Here is a 26575-nt window from a genome sequence, read left to right as displayed (position 1 = left end):
CCTTCATGGACCTATAACTCAGAAATACCTTGGGAGGGGTGGTTGGACTATTTTTCGCATACGAAACTTGGCTCTTTGCAAACCAGAAACACTTTGGACCCCCTTCATGGACCTAGTAAGGAAGAAAGAAAGGCTGGTACCAGCCTATAATACAGGGTGTCCCAAAAAAAAGAGGCCCCTCATTGCCCCCTCTTTTTCTCCTCTTTCTGAAAAGTTGATCAAATATATTTTGGTATGTAAAGAAACCTTGAGTCGTTAGCTTTCATAAACTAAAACAATTATATCAATTGGCTCACAACTTTTGAAGATATGCTCTTTTAAAGAAATGTACCCGTTTTTCACTCTGTCCACGGAGAAGGTTTGGCTACTTCAAAGATTGAAAAGGAGTACACATACCATGCATACCATGCACGAATATCAAACATTCCTCAATGATAACTTTATAAAATAACTTTATTTATGGAATGGGCTTTTCCGGTGGGTTTATGGGCAATGGAATTTGTTAATAATGTCATTTATTTGTGGGTAAAATGGATGCCAAATCGACTTCTTTTGCTTTACTTGCAATTACTTATTTTTTTCTTGGTTATTTATGCCTTTTTGTTTTATTATGTTTCTTACATTGTTGTTTCTTGCTTTCTTTTTTATTTACAACATAAGTCATTTATCTTTTTAGGATAAAAGGTAGCCCTAAAAGGCTGTTTGGTTTGCCTTTGGTTCTTCTGAAGTGAGTTTACTGTGCTGCTCTGCCCTCTACCTGGTTGCCTCCCTGGCGAATACAGATTTCACGCCCTGGTCCTCATTGCATCAATTGCGTTGCATAACATACCGCCGGATACTTGCGAATGCATTCAGTAATACGTTTGCGAAGATCTTTGATTTTCCCACAAAGGAAAAAAATCAAGTGGTGTGAGGTCTGGTGATCGTGCAGGCCACTCCACAGCATGAGCCATCCCAACCACTCTGTTTGCTATCCGTGGACAGAGTGAAAAACGGGTACTTTTATTCAAAAGGGCATATCTTCAAAAGTTGTGAGCCAATTGAAATAATTGTTTTGGTTTATTAAAGCTAACGATTAACGGTTTCTACCAAAATATATTTGATAAACTTTTCAGAAATAGGAGAGAAAGAGGGCGCAATGAGGGGCCTCTTTTGTTTTTGGGACACCCTGTACCATAGTGTAAGTTACTACCTTATTTACTAGCTTACTAACTGACTATCATTTTGCTCTGAAATGGACATAGGCCTATCTCTAAATGCCACGAAGGTATGACCCCACAAGTGGTGTCATATGAAAGAGAAAAGCATAAAGAATATAATGACAATATTTCCCCACCAGGGGGTGCATATACGATCCGGGTCAATATTCATATAGGTCCTTTTCATATCTCAAAATGCCAAGAAGGTACCATGACCCCCGAGTGGTGTCAAATGAAAGAGAAAAAGGTAAAGAATATAATAAAAATAATTTCCCCACCAGGGGTGACACTCCTCATAAGACATGTGTCAATATTCATACTTTGGGTCCTTTTTTCATATCTCGAAATCCCAAGAAGGTATGCCCCGAGTGGTGTCAAATGAAAAAGAACAAAGTTAAGAATATAATAAAAATCATTTCCCCACCGGGGCTGACGCTCCTCATATGACGTGGGTCAATATTCATGTTTGACTCCTTTCATATCTTAAAGAAGGTAGCCTATGATCTCCCGAGTGGTGTCAAATGAAAGAGAAAGAAGTCAATAATGTATTAAAATTATTTTCCCACCGAGGGTGATACACCTCAGAAGACCAGGGTCAATATTTCTATTTTGGGTCCTTTTCAAAATGCCAAGAAGCTATGACCCCGAGTGGTATCAAATGAAAGAAAAAGCAATAATAATCCAAATAATGTCCCCACCGGGGGTGACATTCCTCATGAGACCTGGGTCAGTGCCAAGAAGGTATGACATCCCAGTAGTGTCAAATGAAAGTGAAAAAAAGTAAAGAATAAAATAAAACATGATTTCCCCACTCGGGGGTGACACTCCTTATCCAGGAGCATGTTTGAATTAGAAACATGCTCCAGGAGCATGTTTGTCAAATATGCTCCTGGAGCATTCTAAGTCAAACATGCTCCTGGAGCATGTACTTAAATTTAAAATATGTATAAGTCAAACATGCTTCTTTACCATATGATGGTCCAGGACCAGGACCATATTGTCGGGATAAAATCGCACAAAAGCATGAAGTGTAGGAAAATATTAGGTAGGCCTACATGTTCAAAACAATATGCAAAATTTCCTACACACATTATATCAGTGATAAGACAATTTAAGATTTTGAATTTGTGGTTCCCCAAAATCGTGCATGTGAAAGGGGCGGCAAAGATTTGTTGGCATATCAAAAGTGGGTCATTGGCAGAACATTTTGAGAACCCCGGGTATACATATTGCACAGCCCCTTACCGGGACAAATGCGTTTTAAGCACAACGTTTTGCAATTTAAATGCTAATATTGGGCAGAATGAGCTAATTTAAAAGACCAAATGGAAGATGCCAATCCTTGCATTTTGAGCCAGGGGGGAATCTGACCCCTCCCAACCGGTCCGTACGCTACTTGGCTATATTTAAGTCCCCAGTGTGAAACTGCACATTTCTAAACGACTTGTGAAATGATTGTTTTTATATAGGGGCCTAAGCAAATAAAAAAGTAACTTTACTTGGGAGACAAAAATGACACCAAAGACTTGAATTTCCTATAATCGTCGACGTAAGCTTTGATCACATATCGGGCTATTCCAGTTGAAATCCAAACACCCCCTATGGAACACATGACCTTAATCTCCCACACAGGGGTGTAGATTTTAAATGGAATCCCCATTCACTGAATCCAATTTAAAATCTACACCCCTGTGTAAGATATTAAGGTCATGTCTTACATAGGGTGTATAGATTTCATATGGAATGGCCCGTTATGGTTTTCTAAGACAGAAAAACACATTTGACCACCTTTCTCGGTTGCAAATTTGTCTTTTATTATCATTCTGCATTGATTATAAATTGTTTCAATGAGTATCATTATGAGTATAGACCAAAATTAAATCCATGAAAACCTGCACAGAAAAGCAAATCCTCAAAGCAACTTAACGCAAGTAAAGGAACACTTCCAAACTAGGGCGCGATATATTAATATGTTCCTGCTTTCAAAACGTTTTGGTAACATATTGATGTATATTCAGGTATTATTTTTCAAAAGTGAAGCAGAGGTTGCTACAAAACTTTTTTTAAACATTTTAAATACATTTGAAAAGTTCCTGACAAAATGTTTCTTTACCAAACGTTTGCAAGAAATGTGTTGATGAGCATTTTTGTAGTGTTTTCATACAAACGGTCTCAAAATGAAAAGACATTCATATAATCTGACATTTACATTAAAATCTCAGTTTTGATGAAGAAAAATGGGAAATGATGTTCTCGATCGGGTCACAGAACATCCTTCAAGACCTTCATATAATCTGACATTTATATACAAGTTTTGACCAATTTTTAAAAATGTTTTAAAAATATTTGTTTTTGCTGGGAAGATCCATGAACACTGCCTCAATAAAGCATCTCTACAACACACAAGTACTTTAAGGCCTTAAAAAATTGTTTGATTGGTGTAACCAACCAACCCTTAAGGGGGTACTACACCCCCGGCCAATTTTGTGCCTATTTTTGCATTTTTCTCAAAAATTATAGCGCATTGGTGACAATTATGATATGCATGTTGTAGGGGCAAGGACTACAACTATTGCTCTGAAAAATCAGCAACTCAAGGCAAGTAGTTAATGATTTCTTGATCAAATACTGGTTTTCCCTCATTTTTGACTGCAACTCCACAACTGCTGTCTGTGCTGAAATGAAAATTCCAGTGCAGTAGTTGTAGTCCTTGCCCCTATATATACATATCTTACTTGTCACCAATTCGCTATAATTTTTGAGAAGAATGCAAAAATAGGCACAAAATTGGACAGGGGTGTAGTACCACCTTAAAGTAGGCCCGACCCTAGACTTTTTTCTTATTTTTTTTGCAAAAAAAAATTTAAAAAAAGAAAAAAAAAGTTCCAGAGCCTTTATCAATACACAATTCACGGCTTAAAATGTGTTTGTAAAGCCTACCAACTGAGTCACATCTATGACCAATTGATCCTAAGGGCGTAATCATCTCCTGATGACGTCATACCATCCAACAAAGGATCGATTGGCAGACACCATTGATAAAGGCAACAGACTGGATTGCTGAAACTGTATGGAAAATGTGATTTTTTTCTTGGAATTATACTATGAATAACTTTGAAATCTGAATATTGAATTCCTTATGAATCTTTTCAAAAAATCAAAAAAAGTTTTCATAAAGTTTTGTGACAATGAACAAATAAAAAATATTATATAAGCATATGATGACAAGCTGCAAATAAGCCAGGCGGCAAGAGATGATGATAACGAAGGCTACAAAAGGGTTAGTGTCGCCTTAAGTTAGTGAAATAAAAGATTGTTTAGCTTAGCATGCTATTTCATTTAAAAGCTTATCATTTTATTTCACGTAAAATAATGTGAAAGTGCATCACAATACAGTTCTATCTTTTGTACTATTTAAGCTTCACGTAATACATGTATCACATAACAATCTATTTGCGTATTATTTTATAAAACGTCTCGTATTCGAAAATAATTGTTTCACATACAGATCTGAAAGTGTATTGCTTTTTTTGAACAATACTACCTGGATGATAACTTTTGGCCCTTGAACATGGATAAAGCCTAGTAGGTGTAGACTTTATATTGAAGAGGTTGCTTCATCCATGTTCAAGGGCCAAAAGTACATGAAGGAAACACCTCATATTTACTTTTGGCCCTTGAAAATGGATAAAGCCTTGTAGGTGTGAACTTTATATTGAATGGTTTGCTTCATCCATGTTCAAGAGCAAAAAGTACATCGAGGGTTGACAAACAGAAGGCCTTAACTCACTTTTGGCCATTTTGAGATTTTGGTACCAAAATAATCTGTAATACCCACAGATTCTTAAAATCATAAAGCCTTAACTCAATCTACTTCCATACACAATAATACTTGGTCACATTTCAATGCAAAATATTATTTTACTCATTTTTCTCAAAAAGGCACTTTTTGAGTTAAGGCCTTCTGTTTGTCAACCCTCGATATGAGGTTTTTCCCGGCCAGTGACGATTGGTGTTTGTGACAAATTAAAACTTAAATGTGTCTTCTTAAAATTGAAACCATTTACAAGATTTTTCATGGTATAACTGGGTATTTTGAAGCAAAATCCAGCACGAAGATTTTCAAATGCGATTTTCTTGAAATACATGTTTTCTTTTAAAGAACAGTATGTGGTGCACCCGACAAATTTATATTTAAAAGCTTTTCTTGTAGACAGCTGTCCAAATTAAATACACATAAAGAAGATCCATTATACTATCTGATATATTTATTGAGAAAGGTGATAATCGTTCCTCATATCTTGCAAATATCATGAATTATATACAATATATATAATAAGATGCCAATAAGGTCTTAGAACAGGTTATCAAACATGTGTCACAAGTGCATAATTGGTTTCAGTTAAAATCCATACACTCCCTATGGAAGATATGATCTTTATCTCTCACATAGGGGGTTGTGGATTTCAAATGGAGTCATCCATTCAGGTAACCCCTTTTGAGGACCTGCTGTATGATAAGTCGTGCGCTATCCCTGTATTTATCTTATATTTAAAGCGCTGGCGTACACTAGTATGTTTTTACAGATTCGCATAGATGCAAGCACAAAACAGCTGCCTCAACATGTTGACGTCACCGACTTGCTGAGATAAAAAATTGTACAAAATGATGAAACCTTTCAAATGATCCTGAAATCATGCACCAGTGGCAAGAGTCTTATAACTTGTTCTACAAACTTATTGGCTGCCCATCATAACAAATATGGATAGAATACCATAATTTAAACTTTCATGATAAATAAAACACTTATTACAAAGCATCATGGGAAATTGTTACCTCTTAAGTATAAGTGGTAATTTTTGTGTACAGTTATTTTCACGATTTGGAGTGAGAGATACATTTTTGCAAATGTTATTTTCGCGATTGCCCAGTCCTTCCCTCTACTTGTAATACATTATTGCATATATTCGTGAGGTGTTATTTTTGTGGTTGGAGCTTTAATCGCGAAAATAAACCCCTCACGAAAATTACCACTTATACAGTAGAACAAAGCATTATGGGATATTGTTGCTTCTCAGTTTGCATTTCATTATTCAATACTTTTAGGCAGAGAAGATATCAAACCCTTCCCAGAATCCTTTACAATATGACGACGCAATAACCTCATTAAATCAAATAACACTCCTATTACTTTATACAGGTTCCCTTTGTTTTCATTTTGAGAATAGACTGGCCAAACATGGGTTGAAACACATATTGCAAGCTCTGGATGTGCTCTGTTCATTGAGGTACATCCACCCATGTTGCACTTGATAGCAAATCAGTACAGAAAATTGAAATGGAAGAAATGCATTCTGGGAAGTGTTAGATATCTTCTGATTTTGAGTATCTGTATTGCTTGTTAATGCTCAACCCTATCAAATGGCATACAAGTGTCACATGCCAGTGTGTCAAACAAGAGTAACCCCCGAGGAGGGGGGGGGGGAGTCACTTGCATACTATAATGTGTTGTCATCCTCGAGCAGGCCCTCACATGTGCAACCTGGAACACTGATCATGTGAAAGTAGCAACCATAATCACTAACAGTCTCTGAAACCTTTCTGAAAAAATTTGATATAGTTTTTATCTTTGACACTGCAACCCGAAACAGGGATTTTCAGGTCAATTGTGCCATTAGCCTTTTGTTTTTATCAATGGAGCCTGAACTTGTGACCCTAAACACGGTTCATACTGTTGGGTGAAATCCCTATTCTTTTCCACAAATTTCTGCTCGAGGATGACAACACATTGGGTTTGACAGACCCCCCAGCAGATGGGTTTGACTCACCCGCACCCAGCAGATTACCCATATGTACCATATGTTACATGGTACTTTCTGTCATCCATTTAGAATCTATACTATTGATAAAAAAATTTTTCCAAATGGACATGGATTGTAATTACAAAATTGTTTTCATCTAAAATAGGCTAAAAACAACAGAAATATCATGTTCAGAGCCAGACAAGAGCATAGGATTCTCTGAATGTTTAGCAAACTTCATTTGCATTAACGGGTTATGCCATTTTAAATCGACTTTCGAAAAGTTTTTTGATACATTCATTGATTTCTCAAAAAGTAAAAACCGCAGTTTAACAAATAACGGTTCAAATGAAAGCCATTATTGGGGGCTAATTGTTGTATCACTATGATAGGCCTGACACCAATATAAACACTTGTTTCGGTGACCCAAGTTCATGGTCATTTCTGCTCACGCACTTTTTTACAGATGGCCTGGAATTTCATATTTCGGTTTCAGCGATTGCCCAAAAAAGGTGGTATGTTTTTGAAAAGCGTTTCCGCTTGGAATGTAGATAGTTATTGTTGCTATTACTCTTGCGATTTTAATTTATGCCCTCTTTAGCCGACAATTTTTCAATGCATTTTACACAATAGATACGTCCGCTTGCATAAATACCGCTATTTTTAACAGTATCGTTTTGTTAACCAACATAACATCAAAAAAGAGTTCTCAAGACTTTGATGAGACCATAGATACCAAATCGGACTACATGTGATGAACAGATTTTACACTAGAATCAAAAGAACCAGCGTAGGCCCTCTCAAAATGTACTTTTTAAAATATCGCGTTGTGATAAAAATGACTGAATTTTCCTTGTTTTTTATAACAAGGAAAATCTTTACTTACCTCTATCTTCAATCGTAGTGCTGTCTCAGTGTCCGTTAATGGTTAGTATTATTCCGATTAAGCGATTTTTCATGATTTAGGCCTACTTAGCCTACATTTGAGCAACTATTTGCCCACACCGTGTATGAATATATTCCAAATATGGCGCTGCATTCAGTATCACACTAACGACAAGGTTATACTAAGATGTGTAAGACTTTCTGACACTATATTCACGGTTGTTCTAATGGCTATTCAAACTTATGACAAATTTGGCTGGTTTGCGTTGTTCAATACCATTTCACCTAGTCTTGGTACCAGCGGTTTGTGCTCCTCCGTCACTAACGGTGACGGAGGAGCACAAACCGGCTGGTACCGAGACTACATTTCACCCTGATGTGACAGTGACGTCACATCCGGGGTCACGCCAGTATAAAGCTGGTTTCCACAGAGGAGTAAGATATCTTACTCCTCTGTGCTGGTTTCATACTACCATGCCGGTTGCAATGAGCGGCGTGGCGCACGCGCATTGCAGACAAACGGACACAATCAAGACTTGTCATTGGTTGAAACGCTCTGCCGCTTGCCGGGTGTTCGTGATCGCGCGCCATTATCGTGATGATCGGGGATTCCTGTGATGAAGGCACCAGCCGAAATGTCTAGTTTAATGCGATGCGAGTGCAAGCGCCGCTCAGACTGTGAAGGTTTCTGGATACCGAATATGGGTTTAGATTAGGCCTATATCATGTCCTCTAGGCCATATAATTTATTTTTGGAAAGGAAAGTCTAATCTCGGAGCCTATTCAATTGAGAAGGGACTGGATTTTGTCATAATAATATAAAAATTAATACTTAATGCCTCGCGATTTTTTTGATATCCAGCCATAGTATTTTAATTGATTAAACTGAACATAAAGCTATATCTTAACTAGCTTCATGCACTAATTTGCAGACCTGCCCGGCCTTCTACGTGTAGTGAGTACCACATTAGATTGTGTTTACAAGAAATAATAAGCGCTGCCTCCTCGAAATTTCTTATGCCATCAGCTTTGATGATTAAATATTATCTACAACTCGGCACCTGTGTTCAAGGCCTTTCTTTTATCTATTGACCTCAAAAGAAAGGATTAGAATGATCAGAATGCCCCCTGACCCCTTTCCACACATTAATAATGAGTCGGTAAGGAACGTGCTACCGTTATACTTCAATGAGTACGTATGGCTACTACGCAGTTCAATGGCCTTATTGTGATCTGGCGGGAGTTTTAAAAGCACGGTCCCTGACTGCGTGGGCATATTTCCGGACAAGGAACAATAGAGACCAATTGCCTGCCAATGACGTCACATGTAATCCCAGTCTATAGTGTGATTAGAACATTATAGGCTGGTGGTCACTTATAGTACGATCAGTACGAAAAGTCCAATGCGATTATTAATGTATTTTCTAAAATTAAAAGAACCACTTTTTAGCGGGAATTTTTGTAAGTTACACAGCTGAAGTTGTGAAAGGGTTGAAAGACTACAATATTACGGCTTAAACAAGAATTTCTTTGTTTGGTCGTTATTCCTATAGACTCATCCCTTAAGATCCTATAATGCTTTGTAAAGAAAATAAATTGCACTTTGACTAATTTGTAAGAATTACTCCCACAGTTCCTCTGTTCTTCCAAACTTGAAAACCAGTCCTCTGTAAACAAACATAAACGAAGTATAAATTACATTAAATAACTTGTATGTAAACATCTCAAAACAAGTAATTGGTCATTATTCAAAAACGGGCTATTGTATTACAAATCTGTAAAATGTGTTGGAAGCGGATTTTATTTCTGCGCATTTTTGACACCTCATTTGATACGACAGCCCAGAAAACAATAACACACCAGTCAATTTAATGTAGTAAGGTCCAGATTTGAAAGTTGCACTTACAACAATACAAAAACACTCCGATATCATTACACAGATTTCCTTCCAATGATTATACTGAATACAAACCAGTAGCATTTACTGAACTTTCAAATCTTGGGTTACATTGATTTAAATGTACGCTGTGACATCAATATTTAGTCAATTGCTACAAATGAGGTGTCAAAATGTGCAGAAATAAATTCTACTTCCAACGCATTTTATAGATTTGTATTTTTGCATAATGGCCATTATTTAAAGGGGGTAACTACTTTTTTTCAGATGTTATGTAACAACACACTCTGAAGATGAGAATAGGAGGATTATGAAATGTACCACAGCCAGATTGGAACATTACTGATGAAAGCTTCAGCATGGAAGATAAAACGTCTAAACTGTAAATTACTGCACTTATCAAGGACACTCTGTTGGAGCTCAGTGGTTAGAGCTGAACCCCAGACCTTTCACTTTTTGTAACCAATCAAATTGGCTCTTAGAGGCAGATACTACACAATTAACGTTCATGGGCATTTTGATCATGGTTCCTAACACAGATAGCGTGAACCAGTTGGTCTGGTAATGATCGATTTTGACATCACACTATATGACAGCTAAATCCAATTTTCTAAGAAAGTCGTTTCAACAAAAACCTCATTTTTCATCAAAATCAATGGAGAGAAAAAAATAGATTTTCGTTTTGAAGAGGAAAAATGTTTTAATATACTGCGAAAATAAGTTAAACCCCCTGAGCAATACCTGCCGATCTAACACTGTCTCTGATTGGTCAATTACATGATATCTTCACTTTAACCACCAATCAGAATGGAGCTTTGCAAATAATTCACCCCAATATTTTTGTGTGGTGAAATAATTCTAACAATGTTGCTGATTGGGCCAATTGATAATGAAAATTTCCTTTTTAGCCAATTGGCAGGTAGTTCCTATGGGGTTAAATGATTTATGGCCTTACCCGACAAAGATGAGAAAATTTTGCATAAATATTGCAACTCCTGGATATGGGTCCCTGTCTTTGTCTTCTGTAATACACAAAACAAAACAATGATTTATTTTCAGTAAGTTCAGTAAAAGGGTTATAGGCCCGTAGTCAGTAACCTTGTTTAAATAGTAAAGCCTATTTCCCCTCTGCCTGATTCACCTCAAGTTTGGTAGTGACGTCAATGCTTTTTCGCGGTTGCACTGCAAGCGTGACAACAAACCGTGTCTGTACGTGTGCATGTACACTCACCGCGTTTAACTTTATGCGCGCGATTCAAAACTGCGGCAAGCAAAATACGCACATATGTCACTACTAAACTTGACGTGAACCAAATTATAGGTAGCTATAGTCTGCACAGTATATGATGCAACTTGACCTACATCAAAATGCATGGATCTAACACAATTGGGAAAAAGTTCATGTTACCAAGTTACGGTGGAATGCTAAATTGTATGATAATAACAGTACTTACGGTTTACAACATAGGCTGCAAATAGAATCCAGCATGAGCCAATTAAAGCTGCAAACGCTAACAGGAATCCGATGAATAACCAGATACGTGCTCCTGGAATGGAAGGAAGGAAGGCACACAAGTTATCTTGCACTTCCCATAATGCATTTGTCCCATTTTAATTTCCTGTATTGACTTGTTATCTAGTGTAACATGGGTCGATAGTGACCTCAATGAACAGGGCACATCTGGATCTTTCAAATTGTGTTATTTCTTGACTATCGACCCATGTTAATTCAGCAGTTAATCCTCAGAATGAAAAGAAAGGGAACCAGTGTGAATATAATGGGAGTGTCATTTGATCAAATAAGGCATTGAATATTTTCAGAAGTCTGTCACGATAAGGACTGTAAGTTAATCAGTTTTCACTACGAAGCATATCCTAGTTACATGCGTAGTGTAGACGGCTGATTGGAATTAGTCTAGCGATGTATCATGTTGCAAAGAATTCTGGGAAGGGTAACATATCTTCTCTGGAAGGAAGGGAAGCAGGGAAAAATAAGTTTGTGAGATTATGATCACTATACGTCGATCATTTCTTTGATGTGTAATCCACCAATCAGATTACCTGTCTGTTGTTATGATTACTAGAAAATTAAACTAGCCAATCAGAACTCTACATTCATGTTTAAGCTGTGTACGCTCTCAAAATGTAAACAAGTGCCGTTTTTCTCTGCCAGGATGTGTAACTGCCATTCATTAATTGTGTTAAAAGTGGGTCCTTTCTTCTTGTAAGTTGTGTATTTATACTACCCACCTGTTTGTCCAATACAGCCTGTTGTGTAAGAATCACCTCTGACTTGACCAGCAGAAACTGCATTGACCCTGTACAAAATAAATGAAGTAGAAATAAACAAGAAAGGCCTATCTGTAATAGCTATAGCACCTTTCTTGCACCAAACCCTTGATTATAGTAGATGAGGGCAACTGCTGAAAATACTGTATTCATCGAGCTCACCTCAAATCGCTTGTCTGTGTGCGGTTTATAGCACACCTCAATTCCTAAACTTCTTACCGAGTGCAATTATAGCACACCTGATAGTCCACCTTAAGGTTATTAATTATTTTAAACTGTTGTGATTTGGCAGTTCACAGCATCTTACGAATGGTAGTGAGCTTTGGCAAAAACTGTATTGCTCAATTCATAGCGAGTGTGTAGAGGAAATAAAATATCACAGAGATACTTTTATACGTCCTGCGGTTCTTGAGTTACGTTGTAAAGAGGGCTGAAACAACAACACTTTTGTAAAACGTACATAACTCATTTACAACAATAAATTAAGCAAGTTTGCAAAGTATAAGATTTGTAGAATGAACTTTTGCAAAACATCAAGGTGTTATTTTTCAATAATATATTGATCTAGATAATGAAAATTGATTTTTAGGTTGCTTCGACCAACAATACCTCGTCTACCCTTAAGGTGGTACTATACCCCTTGATAAATTTGTGACTATTTGCATTTTTCTCAAAAAATAATAACACATGGTAACAAAAGTTATGTATAAAAGGGTTCATTTCAAATTACTTCTGTACATTTTCAAATGCATTAATGCTCAAGCTCCAGGTTACCTGATTAATCTAATTTATCTCTTGAATAGTAGTGTTGCGCTTGGTCTCAGATCTCGGCTTCGTTCCTCATCTGATCTCACCCGCCTTTGGGTTCCTCGCTCTTTTAGAAAGGCTGGGGATGCTTCATTTGCCATAGGTGCTCCCAAAGTATGGAATGAGCTCCCTACTGAGATCAGAGAGGTGGAGTCGGTGTCTGGGTTCAAGCGCATGCTCAAAACCCATCTTTATCCAGATTAGTTTTGCTGCTTGTTTTTGTATGTTATTGCTTCAATTTTTGGAATTGCTTTGTATATTTGCTTGCATTGATTTTGTATATATGTTTTCTTGTAAGGCGCTCTGTGCTTTGTGGAGCGCCATATAAATGTTTTATAATAATAATAATAATAATAATAATAACAAATTTAAGACCTCATTCGTTGAAATTGCTTAAAAAATAAAGATACGACAATCCAAAACCCCAAGGAAGGTGCCAATTTAAAAGTTGCTGTTTCCTCCATTGCATGCGCTATTGATTTGTACACAAACCGTTCGCGAACAAGGGAACTATTATTGATTAGCACGTTAAAACTAGCGTCATGCTTTCATTGATGAGAACACAAAAGTGCAACTTTTGATTTCGTCTCTTCGGTAGGTTTTTAATCACCATTTCTTTAATTCTCAACCAATTTCAACAAATAAGGTCTTGAATCAAAGCTAAAGAGTTCAGGTATTAGCTGCTTGTTTTAATTTTGACATATTTCTCTTTATGTAGGATATACAGGGGTGAACACAACTGGTACCATAATATTTTGGCTTACTGTATTATAGGGGCAAGGAATCCAGTTACTACACTGGAATTTCAGTGACTCAAGACAAGCAGTACGTTATTTATGGTAACAAAAGAGGTACCGCTAGAATGTACCTCATTTCTGAACCACTGGTCTTAAAATCACTGAAATTTCAGTGAAATAATTGGATTCCTTGCCCCTATAATATACATAACTTTTATTACCAGTGTGTAGTTATTTTTTGAGAAAAATGCAAAATTAATCACAAAATTGATCAGGGGGTGTAGTACCACCTTAACATTGCCAGAGTGTGATTTGTAGCACACATACTATTTTCAGAACTCAACCCCGGAGTTATTAGGCTATTCTAGATCAAATGGAGGGGGGGGGGCCCAAATTTGGCAAATTCCACCCCTGCAAAAAATCCTAGTTACACCCCTGGCTATATACTGCAGTTCAGGTGAGTAATGCAATGCATTGATCACTTATTTTTTTCCCAGCTTATTTTGAATAAACACATCTACATGTAGCACAAAAAACACAGGCTTTTCAACTTACATAAAGAACGCAAGCGTTGATACCACTCCACATGTATGATATGCATGAAGGAGATCTTTCTGGTGTGGGTATACAGCAGCAGCATCAATCATAATCCACCAACCTGCAAAAAACTACACACAAAAAATACATATTCATTAGGTGATAAATATTCATCAGATGAGCTGTTTAATATGCATGAAGCAGATCTTTTCAATCATTATCCACCAATCTGCAAAAAACTACCTACAAAAAAACCCAACTTATTCATTAGGTGATAAATATTCATCAGATGAGATGTTTAATATGCATGGAGCAGATCTTTGTTGTCTGGGTAAACAGCAGCAGCATCAATCATAATCCACCAACCTGCAAAAAACTACACATAAAATACATATTCATTAGGTGATAAATATTCATCAGGAGAGATGTTTAATATGCATGGACAGTTGATTGTAACAAGGGTAAATGACAGCAACTCATGTAATTTAATCCAGCCCTGGACCGGAACCCTAAACAAAGACAAATGTGTCCTAATTAGAACCAGCAGCAACTGAATCTTTTAGTTTGGATTTAAGACATCATTCATTGAAATCAGTCAAGAAATAAAGATGTGGTGATCCAAAATCCCAAGGAAGATGCAAATTCAAAAGTTGCAGACTGCTCCATTGGATGCCCTATTGATTTGTACACAAAACGTTCTCAAACAAGAAAACTAGGGCAGTGCTTTCCATTGATTAGAACATTAAACTTTTGATTTGGTTCCTTCTTGGGGTTTCAATCACCGTTTCTTTAATTCTCAACCAATTTCAACAAATGATGTCTTAAATCAGAGCTAAAGGTTACAGGACAGGTATTGGCTACAGGTTTTAATTTTGACAGATTTGTCTTTGTTTAGGACACAGGGGTGAACATATCTGGTACAGTAATTCCTTTGCTGTATGAAATTGATGCTTTCATGAGGATCACTCAACCATTCCAACCAATTTTCTGGATGCCCTTTTAGTTCTCTCTATGTGGGTGTCGATTGCAGACAACAAGTTTCAAATTTTTTGTAAACAAATCAAAAATTTCAGAATGGTAAATTTTCATAACCATATTTAGAATCAGCATGAAATATGCATTAAAATGAATACAAATAAGCCTAGTGGTTCTAAAGATAGCTCTTGATACTTTGAGAAAATATCTCAAAATTTGGACTTTTTATGTTGAAGCCTCAGAGTATTTAACTTACCAATACTCCTGCTGCAATAGATGCCACTGCATTCCTCTTCTCTCCTATCTCACACCATTCAGGTCTATGGCATTCCACATGATCCAAACACCCGGACATGATCAACACTTGAGACTTTATTCAAGTCTATAAGCCAAGTGTTGGTTGCAAATTGTATCTGGATTGTAGACTGGAATCAAGTCTGTATTCTGCTTGATTTACTTGAATATACCTAAAGATGTATAACGATACTTGATGTATTGTGATGGCCTCACATTCCTTCTTGTAACTTATCAGTGAACAGATTTAGTCTTCAGCTTGCTGCGATCTGAAATCAATGTATATACAAAATTTATAGAAAAATAGAAAAAACAACAAAAACAACAACACACACCATCCCAGAGCCCAGAAGCCTCAAATCGAGGCTATGAATTGTATTGGACCGCCACTAGTTTTTTTTTTTTTTTTGCCAAAAATATCCATGCCGATCAACGCTCGGTCTCACAGGTTTATCTGCAGGTGCTCCTCCTGCTGAAGGCATGGTCTTAACCCTGGAATTATTGAAATTTTTGGGCCTTTATAACCGCTATATTGTTGGTTTATAAAAGTATACATATTTAGAATGGTCAAGACTTTTGATGAATCCAACTGTGAGGTCATCCTTTTTCTTCATTAAACCTGTATTTCACAGCAAAAAAATTAACTAAAGAATAGTACGCTGACGCAACAATACGCAGAAGGTACGGACTTATCCTCTCATGATCGAGAATGTAATATTTTGCCTATAGAAAAATTATTTAATTTGTGTATATCGTATACTAGTAAGCTGTTAATTTGTACGCAGATAACCTTGCTAATAATATGGGCGCGTAGTCTTATTTAGAGTAGCGTTGTACGCTCGTGTAGCATGATTAGTCGCAGAGTAACAAGCGTAGTTGAATGTTCCACGATGTACACAAATTAAATAATTTTTCTATAGTAAATAGTATAACAAACAAGTAACCAGGGCTGTCAACTTTTTGGAATTGCTTGGCGTGAGACACTGTCGTACCGAGACGGAATATTTGTTTGCCGACTACAATGTTCATTTTGACCCATGATTAGTGAGCCACAGCGCTCGAGAATGTAAAAAGCAGGGGGGGGGAAACAACTATTTATTTATATAATGCGTAAGATTTTAATAATTTTACAGCTCTTGGCGTGAGATTATACTACTTTGCCGTGAGACCGTGAGAAAGTGCTCGAATGCGTGAGACTCACGGCCAATGCATGAGAGTTGACAGCCCTGCAACTCGCAGTGCAAGTAACATTGAATGTTAAGTTGTAGTTGTACAATGACTGTCGCAATTGACATTCATGATATGGAGTCATGAGATGATGAGTGACAATTGACATCATCACTGATGACTAAACACTCACTATAACACCATCATGACCATCAACGACAACAAGACACAAATAAAATATTTTCCACGTACTATATTTTAATTGTAATAAACACAACAACGCATTTGAATCATGTAAATGCACAAAAACAAAACAAAACAAACCTTCAATTTAATATTATGAATAAATTCGACTGCGGAAGATTTTTTTTCTGCAGTACTAACTGAGTACGGCATTAAAGCCACGTACATATAGTTTTATAAGCTTTGAAAACAATAAATTACAAATGCATCAACTTACAGTACGCATAAATAATACAGTAGCCTACAAAATTGGTTAAAAATTCAGCTAATGAAAGGGCTACTTTATGTCACAATTTTTGTTATGTAGTAAATTATAATGAATTTGTTGATGAATACTTTTTAATTAATTAAACATCAACTCTGCGGTGCTTTGCAGTTTGTCCAATCAAGAACTATTTTAGATGCATCATATTGAGTAGCTACAGAAAGCTTGTAACCATTTCAAATTCTTTAAAAATTAACACGTGTGTATACCGCTCCTAGTTTTCCGTGTTTTATGGGAAATTTGAGACCTGAAAATGACAGAACAGCTGCTAATGTTAGGGTGAGTCCTTTGGTATATCAACAAAAAAGCCAACATATTGAGCCATCAGTTTGAAATAATCACAATGATCAGTCACAATCATGTGATATGTGGTCACAGCCAGTTACACTTACAGGCATGACAGGAGAATGGTGTTAAGCTTACCCCTGGCATGTGTACCAATACCCTATATAGTCTTCTTCTTCTTCCTTATTAGTGCTGGCTTCATATGTATGAGTATTATTAGCGTACACTGCGTACAGTCTGTACTACAGACAAGCTAAACGTTGAACAACTGAAAACATGCACAACGTGCGGACCAATATAATATTTTTGTAAAACATTTTAGGTCAGCATCGAATTGATATTTTGTACAATTTGTACAGCTATCGAATCTACCCTATCACAAGCAAACGTACCTGTATGTAAAAAGTGTCCATAAATACTGGACATCGCCAATATATTTATGACAAATTTGTGTCCAGAACACGAAAAGTGTCCAGACCTTACTCTTGCTCTGCTACGACAATGGCGTAATCCGTGTATTAAGGGATCTAAAATGAGCGTTTATTATGCGTTTGACAGTATTTTTTGTGGGACATGAGAGCACCTCAGACCTATCGAATTGCATTCTGAATCTGAAGCATGTCTTTCTGATATCAAATAATTTTCATTTTTGAAAATCACAATATAAATACAAAATTTATGACAAATTATAAAAATTTGATATTTTTTCAAATTTTTGATATATAACAGTCCTCAAGTAAATTATATAAATCTAATGATATATTCTTAAAGTGTATGTAGCAGGGAGGAAAAGCCGACGGTCAATTGAAAATTTTGACCTTTTATATTGAAGATATAGATTTTTTTTCCCAAAAAGACCTAATTTTTTTGGTGTTTTGGGAAAAAAATCCATATCTTCAATACAAAAGGTCAAAATTTTCAATTGATCGTCGGCTTTTCATCCCACCTACATACACTTTAAGTATAAATCATCAGATTTATAAAGTTTACTTCAAGTACTGTTAAATATCAAAAATATCAATTTTTAATGATTTGCCATAAAATGTGTATTAAATTGCGAATTTCAAAAAACATAATTATTTGATATCAGAATGACATTCTTCGTATTCAGAATGCAATTCGATATGTCTGATGTGCTCTAATGTCCCAAAATAAATACTGTCCAAACGTTCATACCCCAGCCCTTAAGCAGATGACGTATTTACCAACTCTGATGACGCGGATATGACCTGACCTTGTCAGACCGATGAGTTACATATTGTACATGTAGGTTTGATCGATCCACCAGTCCTGCAACTGCTTACGCACGCTCATTTTATTCCGCCATGTTTATTGTTTAGAGATCGGGGCCAAGGAACTTAGGCTACACAACGTGCACAGATCTGACAATTTCCCACAATGCCTTGCGCATTTCCAGAAGAAGGCCTGGCGATTTCCCACATTTCCGGAAAAATTGTAAACAACACCTGACGTTTTGATGGGGAAAATGGAGATAGCGAAGTCGCATTTTACATCAAACTATATGTGTGGAATAGGGAGACATGAAGTCCATGTGGTCGCATGTCATAAGTTGGGTACAATTTCCATTACATGGTCAAAAATGACAAAAAATGAATTTTTTGAAATGTTGTATATATTGACAACCTCTAACAATTAACCCCACTTTTAACCTTAGCACATGCTTAATTTTTGAGATAATGCTTAATTACTAATTAATTAATACACAGGCGTCTATGTAAATCTCAATTTTCAAATGCATTTTTCTCAAATCGGACCTCAATTACAAAAATGACTGTAAAATTTTTATTTTATGCAAGAATGTCATCAGATTTGGAGGATATGTTCTCAATATGTTAATGCTTGAAATGAACTATTTAAAATAATTGTACGTATGTTAATTACATTGTGGAGGTCAATGACCTTTTTACGAGTAATTAGCGAGATGGTTATTCTATTGTTGAGGAAATGAATATCAAGAAGAGAAATGTACATTAGCATATTGCTAAAAATACTGAAATTCAACTAGGGTTTCATTAAAAATGAAAAAAAGGAACATATAACCCTTTAAGGTGGTACTACACTCCTTGATAAATTTGTGAATATTTTTGCTTTTTTCTCAAAAATAATATCACACTGGTAACAAAAGTTTATGTATATTAGGTAAGGAATCCAGTTACTACACTGGAATGTCAGTGACTCAAGACAAGCGGTACGTTATTTATGATAAGAAAAGAGGTACCGCTAGAATGTACCTCATTTCTTAACATAATAATGAACCCCTTGTCTTGAATCACTGAAATTTCAGTGAAGTAATTGGATTCCGTGCCCCTATAATATACATATAACTTTTGTTACCAGTGTGTAGTTACTTATTTGAGAAAAATGCAAAATTAGTCACAAAATTTATCACAGGGTGTAGTACCACCTTAAATAGTTAGTAATTGTTTTAGGTGTACAAATTCAACATTCAAAGCTTTCAATACATCATACCCTCACTAGATTTGAAAACGTAACCAGTAGTTTTGACATGCTGACATGTGAAATTTCACATAGGCCCTATTGCACACTCCCGCATCCGCCTGCTCCACATCCGCCTGCTCCTCCACCCCTGGCATTTTTCATTTCAACTGATGTGATTTTTTTTACTGAATAATATATAATTATATGCTTCAGTAGACTGAAAGAGTATAAAATTAGGCTTAAAATGAGGTATCAACCACTGCTGTAGGATATGGGGTTACGGAAAGCCAATCAAATTTGTATCGCAATTTTCAGAAAAGTGTAATCCCTCCACCCTTTTTGCATACCCAACTTATGACATGCGACCATGTACAAAAACCAGAAATTACATTTCAAATGTACACCAAGGTATTCTTCCCTAATTATTTCACTTACCATGTCACTGTTGCCCTTTACATCTTTGAAGTAAGCTTCCTTGGTTGTATTATGTCTCTGGAAATTTATTGGTCCAAATTTGTAGTCAATATCCTGAAATTATGTGTCCTGCTTGTACATGTAAGCTACAACATGCTTCAAATGGTGTTGATCAAATCTAGCTCTCAAAATGTCTGACAAAACAATCCCTAACTTTTGACCTTTCATAAAGACATGTGTTATTCTACCAATACCCCAAAGAACAGAGACTGTGACTATGAGGTTGATATCATGACATTACTAAATATGACACATCAGCAGTTGAAGCATGTGCTGACCATGTGCAGGTCAATGAACACATGGACTCTCAACCAGTCTCTTGTTCAGCATGTTGGGCACATGGCAATGCTATCAAGGCCTTGTGCATGTGTCTAAGGTCTGAAAGGTTATGATTTTGGGTCATGTTGTGAACATATACAATGGACATGTACAGCTGAATTTGTCATGTGGATATTTAGACTTTTATCAATAAAGTAAGTACAAATTGGGGAATATATTTTTCAGATATGGAATAAGGACTTTGAGTGCATTTTAAAAGTGGTATGTGTGTGGGAATTTTATAACTGGTGCAGTTATCATGTTTTGAAATATACACTCTTTGACAGCTCTCTCCGTGGCTGTTTGAATGCCTGGTTATACCATGTACCCATACACTAGGTATGGGTACATGGGACCAGGTATAACATCAAACAGCTGCAAGAGCAAAACGTTCTGAAGGATCAGTACGGTAATGATTAACAGCTGGTCTGGTGTATTTGAAGTTCATATTGAAGTTTATAAGTTTGTGACTTCGTATGTTATGTGCAATAGATATTACAGGAAGCTTAAATTGGCACGCTGTCCTGCAATTTGTCTGTCGCTTCCGAAAATGTATTGCAGTTCTGGGCACGTCACACAGGAAGTGTGATGTGACCTGGCTGGGCATACAGACAAGCTGTACTTATTTTTGCTCTGGAACCTAGAGTAGCTAGATGAGTGTATTTTTGAAGTACAGTCAACATGACCGGGATGATCCCCTGCTCTTTTCGAATAATAGCCTGTGACGTTCTTTAACATGCACACTACATTAATGTCAGAAATACATGTACACAGGACCGACAGCTTAAAGTGCCCTCCGAAGCACTAAGCAAGTATGTTAGAGTGAAGTGCCTTGCTCAAGAACACAAAGAGCCAGCCGAGCTCAGCATGCTCAGGCGGACCTAGGATTCGAACCCGTGACCCTTGGATTCACAGTCCAACACCTTAACCGCCCAGCCACGCTCCCCTCTACCAGCTCAGCTTATTTCGGCACAGACAGCAGTTGTGGAGTTGCAGTCAAAAATGAGGGAAAACCAGTATTTGATCAATAAATCAATAACTACTTGCCTTGAGAAACTGAATTTTCAGAGCAATAGTTGTAGTCCTTGCCCCCCCCCATGCATATCTTAATTGTCACCAATGCGCTATAATTTTTGAGAAAAATGCAAAAATAGGCACAAAATTGGCCAGGGTGTAGTACCTCCTTAATTGCACCATGTTTCATTCTGAATTTCCGACTACCAATTTTGTCAAATCAACTTGCAAGCCACAATAGAAATATTGGTTATTTCGGCTGGTTATTATTAGAAATGAAGTACTAGTTGGACATTTTGGCAGTTGTGAAAAAAGGTGAAATCAAATCAGATATTCTGACAAAACTAAATAATAGACCCACACAATGTGCCTTACACAGTGGTGGGAAATATCTTTCTTTAGCAAACTATATTAGTTGGAGTAAATAGATGCAATTATAGGATTGCAGATGAATAATTCAAACATTTTTGTTTGACAAATCCATTGAAAAAGTACTCGCTAGTACTTCAGCTTTCGCCATCTAGACTGACAGCTTGATCACAAGTGACTTGGTCCACTGCTTTTCCCGCGAAACGGCTTGTTGACATTTCCTGGAAGTGATGATGTGTTTGTTTTGAGCAGTGGATCGTATACGTGATCGAGAGATACGAGACCTTTGTTGCGGTTGATTGCTTTGGCCCCAAATTACGAATGTAGATTGCTTTCCTGATTCTCCTGCTGAAAGCATTTGAGTCCTTATTCAGAATGTTGCCGCTTCCCATTCTATGATGAGCCATTCCATGTCAACTCCAGGGATGTGCACCGCAGCACCTCTTGTATAATTGGAACCCCCTACAACTTTGAAAAGTATGTATCCTGGGGTACTTAATTGTGTAGAGTTCAAATCTGGCACCAGAAAACTTGTAACTCCTGTACTTTAAAAGCCACTATTTCTCAGAAATGTTGTCCAAGAACATATTTTCAACATACCTGAAGTTGATGGTGGGGCAAAATGTCTGACATTGGTTTTCAGGGGTGTCAAAATGTACAAAAAATATAAAATTGTAGTTTTGCATGGGTAATATCTCAGCTAAAAATATTCTAATAGGCTTAATATGGGATAAGAGTAATGTCCTACCAAAGGGCTCTGACTGGCAAAAAAATGGACAGAAAAATTATTTTTACTTAGAGTTCTGACCCCCCCTCGGTTGGTCCTGAATGGACGGTTGCATTTTGAGGGCCCTATATCTTTTAAAGTAAAGGAGTTACAAGTTTTCTGATGCCAGATTTGAATTCTACACAAATAAGTATCACAGGATACATACTTTTCAAAGTTGTAAAGGGTTCCCTTTATACATTCATGGACCTCCAAACATCGTCTTTCGCGTTGCGACACATTTTTATGCTGACCCCCCCTAAATTTCAAATTGATGCTACGGGAAAACGAAATAGAGTGTGAAGCTCAAATTTTCAGGATTTTACTTTCTCATCAATATCTACCACCACACAGAAAAAGAAAAAAATTGAAGAGGTGCTGCGGTGCACATCCCTGGAGTTGGGCTGAATTTAGTTGGTGCTCAATGGGTGACATTGATTTTCAGGGGTCAAGTTATGACTGAAATAATAAATTGTCATTCTTGATCAGCCCCAGGGATATCTAATTGAGCTCAGACCCTGAAAAACCCCAGAGTAGAGAATTTGAATGTTCTAGGGGTGTAGTTTGGAAGAAATGGCCCCCTAAAGTTGGACTTTTGCACGACGACACATTATTCATGCTGACCCCCGGTAAATTTCAAATTGATGACTCTGTGAAAATAGAAACAAGTTAGAGGCTCAAATTTTCAGGTTTTTCATTTCTCATTGATATCTATCCATACCCAAACTAAGAAAAAAATCCATGAGGTATGCTGTACACCCCTGTCCAGTGTCCGAAATAATCAGGGGTGTGAAATCTCCCCTTTTAAGCGGAATTCCTCTTTTTTGGCAATTTCTTTGAGGCAAAATTTTAGCTTTTTCTTTCATTTTCAGCCCATTTTGAGCATATTTCAGTGCTTTTCCTCTTTTTTTCGTCTTGTGTGAACAAAGTTCCTCTTTTTTAATAGAGGTCACTCACACCCCTGAATAATGAAAATATGGAGGTTGTCCCGAGGACAACTAAAGCATGAATTCTGCTTGTCCTCAAAAGATTTTGGTTGTCCCCAAAATATATGTCATGTTTTTGAGTGCCAAATAGTGGTTGTCCAGGGATAAGTACATAGGCTCAATATGGTTGTCCCCAGTGATTTTTGGACAAGAGGATAAGTGCTTATTTCAAACACTGCCCCTGTCTGAGTTGGCATGGAATGACCCGGTACCAGCAATATACTGAATGCTTATACCTGGTGTTTATACTAGGATGTGGGCAGGTACAACCTTGTCCTTACATATCACAATATTCTTGGACAATTTATTTTGACATGTCGGATTTAGGGTCATATCGACGATAATACGACACATATGCCAGTCGATAACAAGGCCTAATGAATAAGAGTTGTTTCCTCTTTAACAGGCCTGAGGATGAGGATGACTTACAACCAGAATATGACATCAGTGCCAGTGAAGATGAGGAGGAGAAAGATGAAGATGGGGAGATGGATGAGGATGAGGATGGAGACGAGGTAAGCAACCATCAGTTATGCACAAAAATTGTTTCTGGTATTAATTAAATAAGCCAAAACAAAAGTTAAGAGGCAGTTGGCTCCTTTAAACTAGGGGTGTGATTTTCGGTAATTTTGTGCCCGGTACCCAGTGCATTTTTCGGGCGGTAATTGAAAAAAAAAAAAAAAAAAAAAGAAGAAATTTAAATTTATAGATTTTGTTGGTTTTGTAGTATCCCTGGACCTATAGTAAGAATTCCAATTGAATGAACGCAGCTTTCAACAGCTGCACTCAATCCAACCGCGATCGTATATCGCGTATTTCAAACTACAACACGAACGCACGACCTTGGATACCATGCTAACCAATCACGAGTGTGTTGACATGGTTGGATTCACTTCCGCATTACTCACGCACAGTCGCACACGCTGGCGTACATCGCACAGTGTATGCAAAAATTTGTCACGCTATTGAAAGCTGCGTTCATTCAATTGGAATTCCCACTATAGACCTAAATGCTAGAATCATTCATGGTTGACCTAAAACAATGCATGATTGTTTGTGTTTTTAATATGAAAAGTGATAATTTGTATTCCTGTCGTACTCTAATTACTGATTTCAAAATGCATTGAATTTGAATCCATTTTGAAATCATTTATAGAGTATAACATGAATGAAAATTATCACTTTTCATATTAAAAACACAAACAATCATGCATTTTTTTAGGTCAACCATGAATGATCCTAGCATTTAGGTCCAGGTCTAGGATACTACAAAACCAAAAAAAATAAATTTCGGTACCGTAATAGGCTTTACAGCCGGGACTTGAATTCCCGGGACTCACTCACACCCTTACTTTAAACTAAAGCCAAGAATTTTCTGCTTTACAAATGCTAAATTCCGCTTTTCTCCGCTTTGTAATTTTAGCACATTTCTGACATAATAAAATTTCACAAGAATCTAGCGAGTCAAGTTGAAACACGTTCAAAAGGCCGGGAAAGCCCCAAGAGCTAATTTTAGTCGGGCGCGCAAAGGATTGTGGGATACGCGAGCTGTGAAAATTGTATTTTTTTTTCTTTTTCTAGGTCATTTTTGCTTCTTTTTTTTTCTTTCTTAGAAATGCGTTTTCCGCTTTACCTCCGAATTCCGCGATTTTCGCGGAATTTTCGCAACGCAATTTTGTTAAATTTTCCCCCAAATTACTATTTTAGAGTGACACTGTTTGTTTGTGCTATTGGAAATATAACTATGAAGAAAATGGTCAAACTTACACAAGATGCAATATTGGAAATTGTCACAGATCTAAAAATAGAAATCTTTTTATCTCTTTGAATAAGTTCACCAGGACTGTTAGATATCATTCTATTAGAAATTAATTTTGTTGTACAAGTCTGGTATTTTACTCATGTTTTAGACGTATCATCAGCTGATGGTATGACTTCATCAGTAATGCGATGAATAAGCAACACTCCTACTCTCATCTCTAGAGTGTTCAGTTCTTTGTAGTGGCTGGTCATATGCAAGATTTAGTGAGTATGTTCCTTCATTGTGAATGATGGGGGACAACAGCTTATGAATGCTATGAACCAAACTGGGCAATGTCTCATGAACCAGGAGCAATTTGTAAATGGCCTTTGTTTGTGTATACCCCTGCCCTTGCATACTACAACATTATATAATATTATGAATGTTATGTGTTTATATCTTGTTTTACAGGATCACGATTCTAAATCTACACATTCCAAACTAATGAAAGCTATTAGCTCAATGGATGCCAAGAAAAGGTAAGTTGGATTTAAGGTGGTACTACACCCCCTGATAAATTTTGTGACTAATGTGGCATCAGGGTATAGGAAAAATATTTCCTGTCTGGGAACTTAAAACTATGTTGCTTTAAATTTTCTGTGAAATTTGGGGTCCAGGGGCTCAAAAAGCCTAAAAAGCTCATGGATTTTAGACTTTTAAAAGTAAGAAATCACCATTCTGAGGCTCTAATTCAGACATGTGGGTCGAGGAGGCAGAGCCCCTGCGGGGGACGAGGGGGCAGAGCCCCCGCAGGGTTTGAGCCAAGGCGATTTTAGCAGATTTAGCACCCCAAAAGAGGCCATTTGTGACATAAAAAATGCATATCTATGTTCAAGTAATTCTTGGCCTGTTTCAGACGTTTTTGAAAAAAATGCTCCCTTCATCCTAAAAAGGTTGTTTTAAATGTTCAGTTTCCTATACTTTAGTACATGAGAGGCATTCTTCAAAGTTTTTTCTTTGCCTAATAACATGGCCTACATGGCTGAAATTGATATATATAATGCAT

The 26575-nt window shown here is 36.9% G+C and overlaps 2 protein-coding genes across 2 annotated transcripts in view; one reads left to right on the top strand and one right to left on the bottom strand.

The window, feature by feature from the left end:
* Positions 1-9447: 9447 nt before the first annotated feature.
* LOC140156227 (transmembrane protein 50A-like) lies at positions 9448-16994 on the bottom strand. The gene is made up of 7 exons (XM_072179226.1): positions 16913-16994; positions 15384-15690; positions 14171-14283; positions 12033-12100; positions 11237-11329; positions 10738-10804; positions 9448-9552 (listed from the first exon to the last, which is right to left on the bottom strand). Exons 2-7 carry the CDS (start codon positions 15480-15482, stop codon positions 9507-9509), a joined length of 486 nt encoding a protein of 161 aa, XP_072035327.1. The 5' UTR covers positions 15483-15690; positions 16913-16994; the 3' UTR covers positions 9448-9506.
* Positions 16995-17259: 265 nt separating this feature from the next.
* The window catches only part of LOC140156642 (U3 small nucleolar RNA-associated protein 14 homolog A-like), a 47962-nt gene continuing 38646 nt past the window's right edge, over positions 17260-26575 (top strand). Inside the window, 3 exon segments of the mRNA XM_072179577.1 lie at positions 17260-17375; positions 24175-24283; positions 25981-26048. Coding sequence (XP_072035678.1) covers positions 17350-17375; positions 24175-24283; positions 25981-26048 — 203 coding nt within the window. The 5' untranslated portion in view covers positions 17260-17349.

Source organism: Amphiura filiformis, chromosome 7, assembly GCF_039555335.1.
Source record: "Amphiura filiformis chromosome 7, Afil_fr2py, whole genome shotgun sequence".
Classification (NCBI taxonomy): domain Eukaryota; kingdom Metazoa; phylum Echinodermata; class Ophiuroidea; order Amphilepidida; family Amphiuridae; genus Amphiura; species Amphiura filiformis.
Note: the sequence above shows the minus strand (reverse complement) of the source record. Positions and strands in the feature narration are given on the sequence as shown.

Excerpts from the sequence above, each read along its gene's own strand:
- LOC140156227 (XM_072179226.1), bottom strand. The coding sequence starts at position 15,482 with ATGTCCGGGTGTTTGGATCATGTGGAATGCCATAGACCTGAATGGTGT. Across the intron at positions 14,284-15,383 it reads CTATTGCAGCAGGAGTATTG|TTTTTTGCAGGTTGGTGGAT; the intron begins GTAAGTTAAATA and ends TTTTGTGTGTAG. Across the intron at positions 11,330-12,032 it reads AGGCTGTATTGGACAAACAG|GAGCACGTATCTGGTTATTC; the intron begins GTGGGTAGTATA and ends CTTCCATTCCAG.